Raw genomic sequence first — 18,744 nt, 5'->3', positions numbered from 1 at the left:
ACAACATGATCACAGCTCCAGACCAGATCTGTCGTTATCCAGCGACTGATCAAACAGAGCAGACCAGGAACACCTAATCCAGTCGTGGCTTACCCACAAGAACCACGGTTATGTGCCATGACCCACCTACTATCCTACATAGACACAACCAAAATATTCGAGGGAGATGAAAAGCCTTGTGGGTCAGTCACAAAAACCTTATGGTCGGGTGACGAGCCAAACCATTGCGAGATGGCTCAAGCAGGTGCTAGAAACTGCTGGGATAAACACTAACATGTACAAATTTTATTCCACCAGGACAGCATCCATGTCGACGGCTAAAGAATGGACATGCCTATAGACCACATCCTGGCTACAGCAGGATGGTGGGGGGGAAAAGACCGTTCAGAAATTTTATAATAAGCCGTTGGCAAAATCTGGTTTATTTGCAGTAAAGATTTACGAACTGCAAATATTTAATTTAAGCCCAGGGGAGCAACTTAATTCTTTGTTGTTATTGTTTAAAAAATACCATTGTGTTTTTCTACAAATAGACTCATTGGTTGATTACGATAACACTTCCTCCCTCAAGAACTTCGGCAGTGAGTGAAATGAAACTGTTACACGGTTTGAAATCACAGAGCTTTGAAATCTTCACGTAGTCACTCACGTGACTCCGAAGTAAAATAGTAAGATTAAACGAGAACTTACCAGTTTGAAGTTTGATCTGTATTTTATGAGGAGTTACGATGAGGGATTACGTGCCCTCTGCTCCCACCCTCATTATATGGATCAAACTAATAAATTGATATCTCCTTATCTTTACTATGTTTACTTCAAATAACTGTGTCTATCTGTGATTCCACACCGCTGCTTGGAAGTATGCCACGCCTGCGCACTGAGCGGGTTCTTCACGTAATCCCTCATCGTAACTCCTCATAAAATACAGATCAAACTTCAAACTGGTAAGTTCTCGTTTAATCTTACTATTATAGTTGCCTTGCCTAATTAAGGTTGCCTTGCCTAATTTAAGTTGCCTTGCCTAATTAAAATTGCCTTGCCTTCTATATAATTAAAAGTTTAATCTTGACCACTTCCTGTTTGCGCTTTATATTGATTTTAGAAAAAACGCTACCACGTACAGCTGTGATTTTTGGCCTTCTTACTCAGTCTCCCTCCGCTCATCAGGTGCCGAGGAATTTTCCCATCGATGAAAAATAAAAGAGTTATTAGTGTTTAAAAAATGTTGAGATTATCTCTCCTGTCAATCACGCCATTAAGGCCACACCCCTTCTGGTGGGAGGGACTATAAAACCCAGAAGTGTGGGCATGGCTCAGTCTCTGCTAGATGGATGAGGGAGAGGTCAAAACTCGCTGTGTTTAGTGGCCTTGCACCCTGCTTAAAATAGTATGAAACTGCACTTGAATTTGGTGGCCTTGCACTCTGCTGGAAGTGGGAAGAAACTGCACTTAAATTTGGCGGCCTTGCACCCTGCTAGAAATAGAATTTCAAGGAATAGCCAGCCCACCAGCTGTGAGTGAGTGAGCTGCCAGCACAACAGGCTTGAATGACAGCTGCCAGCCCAATAATCCATTCGGCCCACAATGTCCATACTAGCCCTCTGGAAACCAGTCCCTTCGACCCACAACACCCATACTAGCGCTCCCCCTCCCCACTGGCCACCAATATTGGAATTGGTGGAGAGGTGGAATATTGTGTTGGGGGACCAGCCCTCCCGTGTGATGCTGGGACCAAACGGGTCCCACTTAGTCTAGTATATATTACACATAAATAAACAGATAAAGTGCAATAGGCTGGGAGGTGATTTTTTCACACAGAGGGTGGTGGGAATATGGAACAAGCTGCCAGAGTAAGTAGTTGACGTTGTACAATAACATTTAAAAGACATTGGGACAGGTACTTGGATAAAAAAAGGTTCAGATGGATATGAGCCAAACACAGGTAAATAGGATTAACTTACAGTAGATGAGACATCTTGGTTGGCATGGTTGATTTGGGTCAAATCATTATTGTATGAGTCTTTGACTCTTAAGTACATTGGGTATGTTTAATTTTGATAAACAATAAGGTAGATATGATTGTGTATATTTGTGTTTTATGCGCCAGGCTAATCTAAAAAAAATAAGATAATCTGATTCATGCAATGCAGATAAGTGTAGCAGATTGGCAATTTTTACCTAGGCACACTATCAAAACATTGCAGAGGGATTCAATAGGTACCATTATTTTATCAATGGAGTACATTTTTGAAATATGAAAAGCTCTGGCCGATGTATTTCAATGTAGGCACCTAATAACATTTATCATCAAAGATATTAAGAATACAAGAATCCTTCTCCTGAACTGATAACCATTCCATTCCTCACCCATTTCCTCTCTCACATCTAATGGACCACCACCAATCTTGACAAATGGATGATGATAGGTATTTAGATCTTGGGCCTTTGCTCCAGAATTCCTTCTTGAGACCAGTTCATGTCGTTTATAACAATGTGATGCTTTAAAAAAAATCACTTCTGGAGCAAAGGCCCAAGATCTAAATACCTACCTCATCCATTTGCCTAGATTGGTGGTTGGGGGATGGGAACCAATGCAAGTGCCAAATATTAATTTTAGCTCCATGTAACAAATTAGAGTGTTTCTTTGTTTGTATTATAGTAACTGAAGATATACAAAAAAATGCATGGAAGGTCTCAGCCTGAAATGTTGATCATTCTAGGCTAATCCACTTAGTTCTTCCACAGGTAATCTTTTGTTCTAGATTCCAGCATCTGCAGTCTGTAATGTCCCCAAATAACTTAAATAGATGTTAAGACTACCCAATGCTTCACCCAACATCCATATGTATTTAGTGCAACAACCACACTGAAATAAATCATAATTTTCTTATTTTGAAAATTATTATATTATAAACAAGAAAGTAGTCTTTGGAAAAATGTAAGTAAAATGTGCTTCCAAGTTATAAACCTACAGCAGTCACTTCAAAACACTAGAGAAATGCTACCAACGTTTTCCCTGCAAAAACCTTCTCCAAATACACTGAGTGAACCAATATCAGTGTTCTCTTGCAAGTAAATATCAGTGTTCTCTTGCAAGTAAATATCTTTGTGCCGACTACTTTATTTGCATGCACAAAACATAGACTGATTAGTGTACTGTATTTCGAGTTCTGTCACGATAAGAGATTAGTAGGTGAACTTGGAGAGGTAAAGTGCGAGTCTTTTGCTCAAGAGTCTTGGAGAAGTAAAGTGCGATTCTTTAGCTCAAGAGTCTTCAGCTAGGAGGCTACATTTATTCGGTTGTGTGTGTTTAATTTAATTTAAATATTTAAACTTATTGCAGTGATGGCAGGAATGTTATTGCAGAGCGTTTGTTGCAGGATGTGGGAAGTCAGGGGCACTGCTGGTGTCACTGACCTCTACACCTGTGGGAAATGTGTCCAGATGCAGCTCCTCAGGGACCGGGTTAGGGAACTGGAGCAGCAGCTGGATGACCTGCGGTCCATCCGGGATGACAAAAGGTTCCTGGACAGGACTTAGTCAGGTCGTCACTCCAAGAGCACAGGAGGTGCAACGGTTAGAGACGGAAAGGAAGAGGATGAAACTAATGCAGGAGACTTCAGTAGAAGTACCTCTTGAAAACAGGTTGTTGGGAGCTGTCGGGACAGACACTTCCAGTCAGAGCGGCGGACAGGTCTGTGACTCGAATTGTGGCGCTGAGGCTCGACCAGTGAGACTGACGTCAGGCAGAGACATATTGATGGGTGACTCCATTGTCAGAGGTGCGGACAGGAGATTCTGTGGCGACAGGCAAGACTCGAGGATGGTGTGTTGCCTCCCTGGTGCCAGGGTCCAAGACTTCTCAGACCGACTTCAGAACATCCTCGAGAGGGAAGGTGAGCATTCGGAAGTAGGCACAAATGACATGGGTAAGAAGAGAAAGGAGGTTCTGCAACGTGAATAAAGAGAACTTGGTCGGAGGCTGAAAAGCAGGACTTCTAGGGTGGTTATCTCTGGGTTGCTTTTAGTACCTTGTGCTAGTGAGGGAGCAGGGAGATAGGGGATCTGAATGTGTGGCTGAGGAGTTGGTGCAGGGATTTAGGTTTCTAGATCACTGGAATCTCTTCTGGGGCAGGGGTGACCTGCACAAAAGGGCTGGGTTGCACCTTAATTGGAGGGGGACCGACATTCTGGCAGGCAGGTTTGCTAGTGCTGAGTGCTAGGGTGGGTTTAAACTGAACAGTATGGTGTGGAGTCATCAACGTGGAGGCATATGCGTGCAGTTAAGGGGAAAGAGGGTGTAGGAAAGGTCACGTTTAAACTAACGGGGCAGGGGGATGGGAACCAATGCAAGGAGAAAAGAGGGCCATAAAAGGACAGAAGCAAAAGGTAGAAGGGAGATCAGAAAACCAAACCTGAAAGCTTTGTGCTTAATGTGAGGAGCATTCCTAATCAGGTGGATGCACAGTTAGTAGTTAAGGGATATGATATAGTTGGAATTACGGAGACAAGGCTCCAGAGTGACCAAGGATGGGAGCTGTGCATGCAGGGATATCCCCTGTGCAGGGATATTCATGCAGGGACATCTCCATGTGTCTTTCCCCACAGATGCTGCCTGTCCCGCCGAATAACTCCAGTATTTTGTAGCAATGTTACAACATTTTGAGATTTAAAAAATCAAGTCTGCAATTTATCCCATCAGATAAAGCATAGAAAGAAGTTTAATTTGACATAGAAACATAGAAATTAGGTGCAGGAGTAGGCCATTCGGCCCTTCGAGCCTGCACCGCCATTCAATATGATCATGGCTGATCATCCAACTCAGTATCCCGTACCTGCCTTCTCTCCATACCCTCTGATCCCCTTAGCCACAAGGGCCACATCTAACTCCCTCTTAAATATAGCCAATGAACTGGCCTCGACTACCCTCTGTGGCAGAGAGTTCCAGAGATTCACCACTCTCTGTGTGAAAAAAGTTCTTCTCATCTCGGTTTTAAAGGATTTCCCCCTTATCCTTAAGCTGTGACCCCTTGTCCTGGACTTCCCCAACATCGGGCGCAATCTTCCTGCATCTAGCCTGTCCAACCCCTTAAGAATTTTATAAGTTTCTATAAGATCCCCTCTCAATCTCCTAAATTCTAGAGAGTATAAACCAAGTCTATCCAGTCTTTCTTCATAAGACTGTCCTGACATCCCAGGAATCAGTCTGGTGAACCTTCTCTGCACTCCCTCTAGGGCAATAATGTCCTTCCTCAGATTTGGAGACCAAAACTGTACGCAATACTCCAGGTGTGGTCTCACCAAGACCCTGTACAACTGCAGTAGAACCTCCCTGCTCCTATACTCAAATCCTTTTGCTATGAAAGCTAACATACCATTCGCTTTCTTCACTGCCTGCTGCACCTGCATGCCTACTTTCAATGACTGGTGTACCATGACACCCAGGTCTCGCTGCATCTCCCCTTTTCCTAGTCGGCCACCATTTAGATAATAGTCTGCTTTCCTGTTTTTGCCACCAAAATGAATAACCTCACATTTATCCACATTATACTGCATCTGCCAAACATTTGCCCACTCACCCAGCCTATCCAAGTCACCTTGCAGTCTCCTAGCATCCTCCTCACAGCTAACACTGCCCCCCAGCTTAGTGTCATCCGCAAACTTGGAGATATTGCCTTCAATTCCCTCATCCAGATCATTCATATATATTGTAAATAGCTGGGGTCCCAGCACTGAGCCTTGCGGTACCCCACTAGTCACTGCCTGCCATTGTGAAAAGGACCCGTTTACTCCTACTCTTTGCTTCCTGTTTGCCAGCCAGTTCTCTATCCACATCAATACTGAACCCCCAATGCCGTGTGCTTTAAGTTTGTATACTAATCTCTTATGTGGGACCTTGTCGAAAGCCTTCTGGAAGTCCAGATACACCACATCCACTGGTTCTCCCCTATCCACGCTACTAGTTACATCCTCGAAAAATTCTATAAGATTCGTCAGACATGATTTACCTTTTGTAAATCCATGCTGACTTTGTCCAATGATTTCACCACTTTCCAAATGTGCTGCTGTCCCATCTTTAATAACTGACTCTAGTAGTTTCCCCACTACCGATGTTAGACTAACTGGTCTGTAATTCCCCGTTTTCTCTCTCCCTCCCTTCTTAAAAAGTGGGGTTACGTTTGCTACCCGCCAATCCTCAGGAACTACTCCAGAATCTAAAGAGTTTAGAAAGATTATTACTAATGCATCCACTATTTCTGGAGCTACTTCCTTAAGTACTCTGGGATGGAGCCTATCTGGCCCTGGGGATTTATCGGCCTTTAATCCATTCAATTTACCCAACACCACTTCCCGGCTAACCTGGATTTCACTCAATTCCTCCAACTCCTTTGACCCGCGGTCCCCTGCTATTTCCGGCAGATTATTTATGTCTTCCTTAATGAAGACGGAATCAAAGTAGTTATTCAATTGGTCCGCCATATCCTTGTTCCCCATGATCAACTCACCTGTTTCTGACTGCAAGGGACCTACATTTGTTTTAACTAATCTCTTTCTTTTCACATATCTATAAAAACTTTTGCAGTCAGTTTTTATGTTCCCTGCCAGTTTTCTTTCATAATCTATTTTTCCTTTCCTAATTAAGCCCTTTGTCCTCCTCTGCTGGTCTCTGAATTTCTCCCAGTCCTCCGGTATGCTGCGTTTTCTGGCTAATTTGTACGCATCATCCTTCGCTTTGATACTATCCCTGATTTCCCTTGTTATCCACGGATGTACTACCTTCCCTGATTTATTCTTTTGCCAAACTGGGATGAACAATTTTTGTAGTTCATCCATGCAGTCTTTAAATGTCTTCCATTGCATATCCACCGTCAACCCTTTTAGAATTAATTGCCAGTCAATCTTGGCCAATTCACGTCTCATACCCTCAAAGTTACCTTTCTTTAAGTTCACCTAATTCACTTTCATATCTTCAGTATTAAAAAAAGTTATGGCCATTTTCATACTCGGAAATTAGCATCTTGTTCCCTTTTGCTCCTCTCGTAGCTTTGGTGCGCGTCTGTGATACGTCACGATTCGTTTCTGTTTCGAGATCGCCGGCCCCGCGGACGCAGCGTTGATTCGCCCCGCGCCCCGTCGGGCAGTTGGCGCATGCGCGCACTGGTCGGTCAGCCAGCCAGCGGGGGAGGGAGCGGCGGCGGCGATGGACGCGAGTCAACTGAAGCAGGAGCATCTGCTCGCCCTCAAAGGTAACGCCGGGGCCCGAGGCCGGGACCGCTGCCCTCCCGCACGGTGCTCGGGGTAACAAGGCCAAGCGGCCATGGGGCCGGTCAGTCCGCGGTCTCCACCCAGCGACCCACCCGCCGGCCGGCCGCGTTACCCCAGCTCTCTCTCTGTCTGTGCCCCGGCATCTGCAGCCCATCTCTCTGCTCTCTGTAAATCATTACTGCCAGTTCTGGCCCCGGCTACAGGCAGGATCATTGGCCGCTGTAAACTGTGTCGTGTTGGGTTTGATGCCCGACCCATGTCCTCCAGAGATGCTGCCTGACCCGCTGAGTTACTCCAGCTCTGTCTTTGTGTGTAATCCGTCATCTGCAGTTCCTTGTGCCCAGTGTTAATTGGTGGTTGTTGCTCAGCCTGGACTCGGTGGCCAAAGGGCAAGTTTCAATGTTGCATCTGTTATGTCTCATTGATTCGCCGGTGGGAGAGGGTTGGGATCTATCCAGTTCGGGTCCTTTGGGGAGAAGCGTACTAGTAGTCAACCAGTTGTAATTCCAGGTAAATGCAGCGTCTATCTGTTTTGTATGTCTCATCTCTGGAAATAGGCGGGACCAGTAATATATACTGTAAATGTTCAGCTTCCTCCACAACTTCCGTTTGTACGCGATTACCTGTCAGTTGTACGAAATCAGATGCTCTAGCATCTTTCGCCCTTTGATCTGTATCCGAGGCCCGCGTGCTATTTATAGGAAGGCAGATTATTATCTGAATGGTTTAAGAAAGAACTGCAGATGCTGGAAAAATCAAAGGTGGACAAAAATGCTGGAGAAACTCAGCGGGTGAGGCGGCAACTATGGAGGGAAGGAACAGGCGAAGATAGGAGAAAGGAAGAGGAGGAGCCAGAGAGCTGAGAAGGGGAGGATACATCAATGGCTACCGGAAATTGGAGAAGTCAATGTTCATGCTGCTAGGGTGCAAACTGCCCAAGCGGAATATGAGATGCTGCTCCTCCAATTTCCGGTGGTGCTCACTCTGGCCATGGAGGAGGCCCAGGACAGAAAGGTCGGATTCAGAATGGGAGGGGAAGTTGAAGTGCTGAGCCACAGGGTGATCAGGTTGGTTAATGCGGACCGAGCGGAGGTGTTTGGCGAGACGATCGCCAAGCCTACGCTTGGTCTCACCGATGTAGATCAGCTGACATCTAGAGCAGTGGATGCAGCAGATGATTTTGGAGGAGGTGCAGGTGAACCTCTGTCGCACCTGGAACGACTGCTTGGGTCCTTGAATGGAGTCGAGGGGGGATGTAAAGCGACAAGTGTAGTATCTCTTGCAGTTGCAAGGGAAAGTGCCCGGGGAGGGGGTGGTGGGGGAGGGAAGGGAAGAATTGACCAGGGAGTTAAGGAGGGAGCGGTCTTTGCGGAATGCAGACAGGAGGGGAGATGGGAAGATCTGGCGAGTGGTGGGGTCACGTTGGAGGTGGCGAAATTGACAGAGGACTATTTGTTGTATGTAACGGTTAGTGGGGTGAAAGGTGAGGACTAGGGGGACTGCCCTTGTTATGAGTGGGGGGGATGGGGAGAGAGAGCAGTGTTACGGGGTAATGAAGAGACCCTAGTGAGAGCTTCGTCTATTTTAGGGCAGGGGAACCCCCGTTCCCTGAAGAATGAGGACATTACCGATGCCCTGGTGTGGAACACCTCATCCTGGGAGCAGATGCGGCGTAGACGGAGGGATTGGGAGTAGGGGATGGAGTCCTTACAGGATGTAGGGTGGGAAGAAGTGTAGCCTAGATAGCCATGGGAGTCAGTGGGTTTATAGTGGATATCGGTCAGAAGTCTATCACCTGCGATGGAGATAGTGAGGTCAAGAAATGGTAGGGAAGTGTCGGAAATGGTCCAGGTGTATTTGAGTGCCAGATGGAAGTTAGTGGTGAAGCGGATGAAGTCAGTGAGTTGTGTGTGGGTGCAGGAGGTAGCACCAATGCAATCGATGTAGCGGAGGTCGGGGATGGGGCCCGTGTACGTCTCGAACAAGGATTGTTCGACGTGCTCTACAAAGAGGCAGGCATAGCTGGGGCCCATGCACGTGCCCATAGCTACGCCTTGTATTTGGAGGAAATGAGTCAAACGAGAAGTTATTAAGGGTATGGACCAGGCGAGTATCTGTAGACGGGGATTGGTTGGTTCTCCGGAAGAGGAAGAACCGGAAGGCTTTGAGACCTTCCTGGTGGGGGATGGAGGTGTAGAGTGACTGGACGTCCATGGTGAAGATGAGGGGATGGGGGCCTAGAGAACGGAATGCCCGGAGACAACGGAGAGTGTCTGAGGTGTCTTGAACATAGGTAGGGAGGGATTTAACCAAGGGGGTAGGATGGAGTCGAGGTATGTGGAAATAAGTTCGGTAGGGCACGAACAGGCAGAGACAATGGGTCTACCAGGGCAGTCAGGTTTGTGGATTTTGGGGAGAAGGTAAAATCGGGCCGTGGGGCTGGGGAAGGATGAGGTTGGAGGCTTGGGAGAGCAGGGAGCCGGAGTTGATGAGGTCAGTGGGGTCATGGTCCAGGGATAAGTAGGAGGTGTCCGAGAGTTGGCGCGTGGCCTTAGCTTTGTAGAGATCAACGTGCCAGACTATCACGGCACCATATTAACCAACCTAATCTCCCTGTGGCTCAGCACTTCAACTCCCCCTCCCATTCCGAATCCGACCTTTCTGGCCTGGGCCTCCTCCATGGCCAGAGTGAGCACCACCGGATATTGGAGGAGCAGCACCTCATATTCTGGGGAGTTTGCATTCTAGCGGCATGAACATTGACTCCCAATTTCCGGTAACCCTTGCTGTCTCCTCTCCTTCTCAGCTCTCCCTCAGCCCTCTGGCTCCTCCTCTTCCTTTCTCCTATCTTCTCCCCCCCCCCCACCCCACCCCACCCCCCACATCAGTCTGAAGAAGGGTTTTGGCCTGAAACATTGCCTCTTTCCTTCGCTCCATAGATGCTGCTGCACTCGCTGAGTTTCTCCAGCACTTTTGTCTACCTTCGATTTTCCAGCATCTGCAGTTCCTTCTTAAATCCTACAGCAGTGTACAGGGCCCTGGCTAGACCGCCCCTGGAGTATTGTGTGCAATTTTGGTCTCCAAACTTGAGGAAGGACATTATTGCTATTGAAGGAGTGCAGCGTATGTTCACCAGGTTAATTCCCAGGATGGCGGAACTGACGCATGATGAAAGAATGGGTCGACTGGGCTTGTATTCACTGGAATTTAGAAGGATGAGAGGGAATCTTATAGAAACATATAAAATTCTTAAAGGATTTGACAGGCTAGATGCAGGAAAAATGTTCCCTATGTAGGGGGAGGCCAGAACCAAAGGTCACAGTTTAAGAATAAGGGGTAGGCCATTTAGGACTGAGATGAGGAAAACCTTTTTCACCCAGAGAGTTGTGAATCTGGAATTCTCTGCCACAGGAGGCAGTGGAGGCCAATTCACTGGATGTTTTCAAGAGAGTTAGATTTAGCTCTTGGGGCTAAAGGAATCAAGGGATATGGGGAAAAAAGCAAGAACAGGATACTGATTTTTGATGATCAGCCATGATCATATTGAATGGCGGTGCTGGCTTGAAGGGCCGAATGGCCTACTCCTGCTTCTATGTTTCTACTTCCAATATAATTATCAGTAGAAAGTACTTGAGGGATATGAATATTGTAATATAGTTGTTCATGACGTACAAAGGATGCATCAATAATTCTCAGTGTAAAACATATAATTTAATGAATTTATGGTAAATCGCTCCAATTGCTGTATGAGTGTGTGAAAAAGAGAATATTTACAAACCTTGGCCAAACATTCGAGCCATAAAATTATAGGTATTGCTGCTCAAGATTTGTATTCAGAGAAGATTTTAAATTCTAGGCAGTTTGGCTAATGCAAACAAGCAACTTGAAGATATAAGAATCATATCATACTTGCATTAAATCACATCAGTATTGTTTTTTTCACCATTCCATACAACATTGAAGTATTGCAAAATGCCATACAATGATGAGGTCTGCATTGTAATTTGTGGAGCAGGAATTATTGAGCAATTATTTTAGAGAAGTTGGAAGCTTTAAAATTTTACAGAACGTTTTTTCTTTGGGCTATCATTTTTCCTGTCATTGATCGTAACAGTGCAGTGTGATTTTGTTTTAAAAAAAACGAGTATATAAAGTTCTGCAAGACATGGACCAGTCTTTTTCCCACTGTGGAATTGTTAAATCCTAAAAGACAAAGGTTTAAGATGAGAGGGGGCAAAATATAAAGGTGATTTGTATGGCAAGAACTTGCTGCCGGCGGTGGAAACAGATGCAATGTTTATGAGGCATTTGGTCAAGCAGAGAACAAAGAGACCCAGACCATGTCCAGGTAGATGGGATTGTTTAAATTGTCGCCTGGTTGGTGCAAATATGGTGGGCTGAAAGGCCTGCTGCAGTGCTGTATATGCCAAAGCTCCATATTCTTGTATACACTTGTCTAAGTAGATCCGTTAATTTCAAGCCAAAATTATTCTGACTAGTTAATTTTTGTAGATTCTTAAGCTTATGGTGATCAATTTTTATACTTGGTTATTGCGCAGTGCATGGCCTGCAGGACCTCTCGGCATTTTGTAAATGCCTTTGTACACCTTGTGTTGAAAACCATCAGTGAATTGCATAATTCACAAAGCTTTACAAAATTATGGGCCAAATCTTTCAATAGACAATAAGTGCAGGAGTAGGCCATTCAGCCTTTCGAGCCAGCACCGCCATTCAATGTGATCATGGCAGATCATCCACAATCGGTACCCCATTCCTGCCTTCTCCCCATATACCCTGACTCCGCTCTCTTTAAGAGCTTTATTTAACTCTCTCTTGAAAGCATCCAGAGAACCGGTCTCCACTGCCTTCTAAGGCAGAGAATTCCACAGACTCACAACTCTCTGTGAGAAAAAGTCTTTCCACATCTCCGTTCTAAATGGCTTACCCCTTATTCTTAAACTGTGGCCCCTGGTTCTGGACTCCCTCAACATCGGGTACATGTTTCCTGCCTCTAGCATGTCCAAACCCTGAATAATCTTATATGTTTCAATAAGATCCCCATCCCACTTGACAAAATCCAGACTTATGGGTAAAGGATCTACAAATTTATTTGCCTTTAAAACCAGCAGTACAAAGAATCAGCTCATAAAATTTCAAGTCGTTGACCAATTTTTTTCTAATATTGTATTCCTGCAGGTATTAACTAGAGTCCTTGAAACATTGTTTGTATTTTCTGATTCATCGTGTTTATTAATTATTTATTATTATTCAGAACTCGTGCATTATCTGCAACATCAGCACTAAGCCCGCGATACCTTTTTCTGTCAAAATAAATTTGTCAACAATTTTTGTTAGTCTTATTCTCTGCAAATTTCACTTTGCACACCTTTTTGCGGTTGTTAATATCTTTGGTGTTCTATCTCTGTCCCAGTACCATGATTCTGTACTGTGTATTAATAGTCTTCCTTTAGTTTTGTTTCATATTCCATACTCCATACCGTCAGTTGGTTATGCCTCTTTTGTATTTTGCACCGAAGTGTTACAGAACCATGGTGATGGCTATAGATATGGAGCTGTTTCCTGTTAGCTTCAATTTTTTTCAGCATTATCATTCCCTCAAAAGAAATGGGCATCATTAAACCACTGACTTGCAGCCATCATATTTTATTAATAAAAAGGTCAAAATAACTTTTTCAAAAATCAATATTTTCAAAACACTGGTTGTGTTTTCATTGGATAAGCCCAACTAATAGTAGATTGATGCATAGCACATTGTACAGGTACTAACAATTATTCACATGCAAAAGTTTAAGGTGCTTGTCTTTTGATGTTCAAAAATGTTTTAAACCAATTAATTACTTTCAAAATATAGTCATGATTGTTGTGACACCTTTAGGTTGATTGTGTGAAATCCAAAAAATAAAGAAGAACCAAATGTCATTGTTTTTTAGGACAATTTTAAAATATTTTCATTTTTTTACTTTTAGTTTAAGCATAAATAGACAAGATTCAAAGACATTTATTTCTGCAGGATAGCGCTTCCTGAAGGAGATTGACCGATGCAACACAATGTTATACTTCCGCATGAAGCACTTTATCTTCCAACCTGTGTTAAATGCATGAAGGAAATATCCTCTGATTTTATAAATTTGGAAAGACAACCGGAAAGAGTGGCCATTATTCATTGGTCAACGAGGATTCAAGATGACAGAAACAAGACGGTGCCAAGAGTTAACATTAAAATGGAGTTAGTAGTACACTATAAACCCAATCAAGACTATTCAGAACTATCAAAAATTGCAGAACGATTGCTGGAAGACTTCCCTCAAAGAACATTATCAAGATTCACACCATGGTTTCCAAACAATATGCAAAGTTTACAATTGAAACCTCAGAAAAGTCCACCAATTATTTCAAACGAAGAAGCAAAAAATATTGAGAAATATTTGGTTGAAAGAGAATTCATAGCAGAAGTTCCAAATTACGATTGTACCAATAGTCTTTTGGAGTTTTCCACAAATCTACTGAGGAATAGTTCAGTAAATAAGATGGCTGCAGTGGAATTTCTATCAGAAACGGGTTCACGGTGTGGAATTACAACTAAGGATTACAAATCAGAAAGGTCTTGGAGTATTGCAACAAACAGCAAACAATGGAGAAACAAGACCTCTACAGTCAGTCGGAGTCTTCAGATAATCAAAGAAAAATTTCAGCTGCATTCTTTTCAAAGGGCAAAATGGATCATTGATCAATCCAATTGCAGTTCTCAGAAGCTGGAGGAAATCTGGGCAAAACTGAGCAGTATAATTAAATATGGAGACCTTCCTAGTTGCAATGCTAAAATGCATGCACATTTTGGTGAAATATGGATTTTCTGTGACGTTCAATGCTGTGAATATGTTGGTAATCTGATAAAACAAGCATTAAATCTTACGGGTAAACTCAGCTTATTTGTGCGTGGACATGGTAGTATTTACAAATTGTAGTTAAATGTTATTTAAAAGCAAACTGCTTTTTGATATGTATGAATTGCATCATATTGTCTATGGACTTTAAATCCAAATTTACATGCAATGTAGTTTTTTAAAGCAATGTTGTAAATATAAATTTGCATGTAATGCTAATAAATCAGGATTTCTTTAATTTTGTGGTGATCATTTTAGATTTGCTCTCCATCCTCAAAATAGTTGCTCAACTTTCACTCCAGTGATAAAGCACAAGGGGTAACTCCTCCGGAGTGTTTATTTGTCATGTGCACGGAACGTGAACCGGGACAATTAAATTCTTACTTGCTGCAGCTTTACAGCACATTAAATGCAACAGGTAATAAATATACAATAAATTATCAGCTAATCTAGGTAAATCAGACCGTAATAGTGAACAACCAAAGTATGTTGAGCAACAATATTATGCAAAGTCTGTAATGGCTTGGTGTTGAGGTGGGGTTGTCGTTAAGGTTATACAGGTTGCTTCAAGAAATTGATTTGATGGGAAGAAGCTGTCTTGAAACAAACAGTAATGGTTTGTGGGCTCCTTGAATCACCCTGCACAGCCCCAACAACAACCCTACCTCAGCCATTATGGTCTTTACAATACAATAGTTGTTCTTTGAACTTTAATTTTGCACTATTACATACCTTCAATTGAATGATACTTTATCACATGTGACGTCACAGTGAGATTCTTTGTTTGGCATTCTCAAGTATGCAAAGAGTTGCCACATATAGGGCGTCGACAAAGCTACAAAGTATTCTATTCAGATTGTAGCAGTGAGTTGAGAGCATGGCCAGGGTTACTTGTGTCTTTGATATTATAGGCCTTCTTGAGAGCACTCCCACCTTTGATGCGGAGGTCAGTACCTGTGAAGCACCGGGGAAGCACTGTTTTCTGTGGCATAATTTGCTCTTGAGCATTTAAAATACCGAACCAGGCTGTGAAGCAACCAGAATGCTCTCCACAGTACACCTATAGAAGTTTGAGAGCAAATTTGGCGACATGCCCAATGTCCTCAAACATCCGAGGAAGTAGAGGTGTTGGTGAGCATTCTTTGTGAGCCCAGAACCAATAATTGGAGATGTGTACACCCACGAACTTGAAGCTGTTGATTCTCTCCACTGCCCATCCTGTCAATGAAGATTTGTGCATGGTCTCTTGGCTTTCCCTTCCTGCGTATTTGTAACTGCAGTACCAAGGAAGTTTTATTGTGATTGGAATTATTTTATTTTTAAACCATTCAGTCAATGTAAGTAATTCTGTGGCATTATTGAAAGACGATAAGTGGAATTCTGTCCAATACCATAGCCCATACTTAATCCTCAAACAAAATCACCAAAATTAGATAACTGGTATTAACAAATTGCAATTAGTGGAATCCAGACTTGCGCAGATTGGCAACCATCTATTGCATCATGAACAACATTATTTTAAGGTACTATTTAAGACCCCTTGGCTATTAAATGCAAGCCAAGGGGTCTTAAATAGAATTAGCCTTTCTTTTACAAGAGTTCAACATTTTTAGAAGAAAAATATACTCATTCATTATTGTATTTTATGGAATTATTTTGGGGGCTCTAATGTAATGATATATTGACCCTATGGTGGTGTGCTGCTCAAGGATGGAAGGATTTTTTTTGGGTCACTGTTAATTGAGACATTTGAATCTGAAAAATCCTGGTAATGCTACAATTGGCTTCATCTTCCGTGCAAAAGGAAAGGGGAGAAAAAAGACCAAATTGCTGATCCTGATTGTTGTATCATTACCTTTGTTGGGAATATATAAATGGATGTGGTCTCAGGACAAGGTCAGGCTTAATTATAATCAGTTTCGCTAGTTTTTAATTGTCTGCTCTCTTTTGACTAGCAGGGACTATTTGAATGTTTTAGTATTATTGAAGCTTTAGCACAATTTTAGCATTGAGAGACAAAACATGGGAACAATGACAGTTGAAGATGTTGGAAACATTCTGTGAATAAATGATGTGTAATGTTTCCGTAAGTATTCACCTCTTCAATAGATACTGTTTTAATTGTAATGCCAGCTGTCCCAGCAATCAGTAACAGCACCAGTGAAGTCTTGTATCAACACTGCCATTAAGAAATTTGAAAGATTATGTCGAGGGTAGGAATTTTGATCTCCATTTACCAGGCATATACATTTGTCAAATTCAGCATTTAGCAATGATTTTGGAGAAATTATTTTGATTTGAAATTGAAAATCATTGATCAGATTATCTTTTGTGCACCAGACTTTGTCTTGTGCAGAGCCTAGTTGAACCTGTGATTAATGTTATCAAAAACTTGCTCAATCAACTGGTGGCAAAAATACAAATGTCAGGTTCCCAAATAAATAGTTCATCCTGATGGATAGACGTGAACACTTGTATTATGGCTTGATGAAAAATACTTTGTTGACGCGGCAATAGATTTCAGTTCTTAGTATTTTCAGCTGAGAAGGGATGGGGGAAGAAAGAACTCTTATAATTGAATTTTCTCCCACTAAGCCATGTGTGAAAGCTGAGTGTATGCAAATACAATGGACACATATTTGCCAAGTATAGTGCATTCAGATCCCTTCACCTTTTCCACATTTTGTGATGTTACTGCCTTATTTTAAAATGGATTATATTCATTTTTATCATCTATCTACACACAATACCCCATAATTAAGCGAAAAGAGGTGTTTAGAAATGTTTGCAAAGTAATCAAAAAGAAATAACTGAAATATCACATTTACATAAGTTTTCAGACCCTTTGCTATGACACTCAAAATTGAGCTTGGGTTCATCCTGTTTCCAGTGATTATCCTTGAGATGTTTCTACAACTTGATTGGAGACCACCAGTGGTAAATTAAATTGATTGGATATGATTCGGAAAGGCACACACCTGTCTGTATAAGGTCCCACAGTTGACAGTGCATGTCAGAGCAAAAACCAAGCCATGAAGACGAAGGAATTGTCCGTAGACCTCTGAGACAGGATTGTGTCGAGACACAGATCTGGGGAAGGGTATAAAACAATTTCTGCAGCATTGCAGGTCCCGAAGAGCACAGTAGCCTCCGTCATTCTTAAATGGAAGAACTTTGGAACCACTAGGACTCTTTATAGAGGTGGTTGCCCGGCCAAACTGAGCAATCGGGGGAGAAGGGCCTTAGTCAGGGTGGGGACCAAGAGCCCTCTGTGGAGATGGCAGAACCTTCCAGAAGGACAACTATATCTGCAGCACTCCTCCAATCAGGCCTTTATGGTAGAGTGGCCAGACGGAAACAACTCCTCAGTAAAAGGCACACGACAGCCCACTTGGAGTTTGCCAAAAGGCATGAGAAACAAGATTCTCTGGTCTGGTGAAACCAAGATTGAACTCTTTGACCTGAATGCCAAGCGTAACGTTTGGAGGAAACCATGCACCGCTCATCACTTGGCCAATACCATACCTACGGTGAAGTTATTCAGCGGCAGGAACTAGGAGACTAGTTGGGATCGAGGGAAAGATGAACGGAGCAAAGTACAGAGAGAATGTTGATGAAAACCTGCTCCAGAGCGTTCTGGACCTCAGACTGGGTGGAGGTTCACCTTCCAACAGGACAACGACCCTGAGCACAGAGCCAAGACAATGTAGGAGTGGCTTTGTGACATGTTTGTGAATGTCCGTGAATGGCACAGCCAGAGCCTGGACTTGAACCCGATCGAACATCTCTGGAGGGACCTGAAAATAGCTGTGCATCGACGCTCCCCATCCAACCTGACAGAGATTGAGAGGATCTGCAGAGAAGAATGGGAGAAATTACCCAAATACAGGTGTGCCAAGCTTGTAGCGTCATACCCAAGAAGACTTGAGGCTGTAATCGCTGCCAAAGGTGCCTCAACAAAGTACTGAGTAAAGAGTCTGAATACTTATGTAAATGTGATATTTCAGTTATTTCTTTTTGAATTTATCAATGTTAAAATAAGGCTGTAACATAACAAAGTGTGGAAAAAGTGAAGGGGTCTGAATACTTTCTGAATGCACTGTATGTAGCATTTGAAATGATTTTTTCATATCCGTTTAATATTAATTTGTTGGTTTTCCTACTTTCAACAATAATAAACTTTTATTACGGACTCAAGGTCCAGACAAGGGGCAACATTACATAAAAATGCATTGCATATTAAATATAAAGTACATATAAAATCTTAGTATATCACTTATAAAAGCATCATAAATTATATATTTAAAAAAAAACACAATACATAAGTTAAAAATCCAGATTAAAAGAATGATCAATGTCCTACAACGAGACAACGATACCAGTGTCTCCACAGCTGGGATTCGTAGCGTGTAGTGCTAACCCTTATGTTTGACAAGGCCACAATAATCACATTTTTAGAGTCATTTATCCTGCACATGTGATGTCTTAGGATAGCTTCTAAAGTACTGACTCCTGCAGCCACAAACATATTACTGGCACTACACCATCTAGGTTTCCTTAGCAGTGTTCTCAT

At 42.8% G+C, this 18,744-nt stretch overlaps 2 protein-coding genes across 5 annotated transcripts in view; both read left to right on the top strand.

The window, feature by feature from the left end:
• Positions 1–7,086: 7,086 nt before the first annotated feature.
• Positions 7,087–18,744, top strand: part of trappc13 (trafficking protein particle complex subunit 13) — a 64,844-nt gene continuing 53,186 nt past the window's right edge. For all 4 annotated transcript variants that reach the window (XM_033029808.1, XM_033029801.1, XM_033029792.1 and 1 more), the window contains exon 1: positions 7,087–7,247. In XM_033029808.1, the coding sequence (XP_032885699.1) occupies positions 7,202–7,247 (46 nt within the window). In that variant the 5' untranslated portion in view covers positions 7,087–7,201. The remainder of the gene's footprint in view (positions 7,248–18,744) is intronic.
• On the top strand, positions 7,643–14,409 carry shld3 (shieldin complex subunit 3). The gene is made up of 2 exons (XM_033029820.1): positions 7,643–7,776; positions 13,298–14,409. Exon 2 carries the CDS (start codon positions 13,326–13,328, stop codon positions 14,250–14,252), a length of 927 nt encoding a protein of 308 aa, XP_032885711.1. The 5' UTR covers positions 7,643–7,776; positions 13,298–13,325; the 3' UTR covers positions 14,253–14,409.

This window comes from Amblyraja radiata, chromosome 1 (genome assembly GCF_010909765.2).
Source record: "Amblyraja radiata isolate CabotCenter1 chromosome 1, sAmbRad1.1.pri, whole genome shotgun sequence".
Taxonomy (NCBI): domain Eukaryota; kingdom Metazoa; phylum Chordata; class Chondrichthyes; order Rajiformes; family Rajidae; genus Amblyraja; species Amblyraja radiata.
This window is presented reverse-complemented; position numbering and strand designations above follow the sequence as displayed.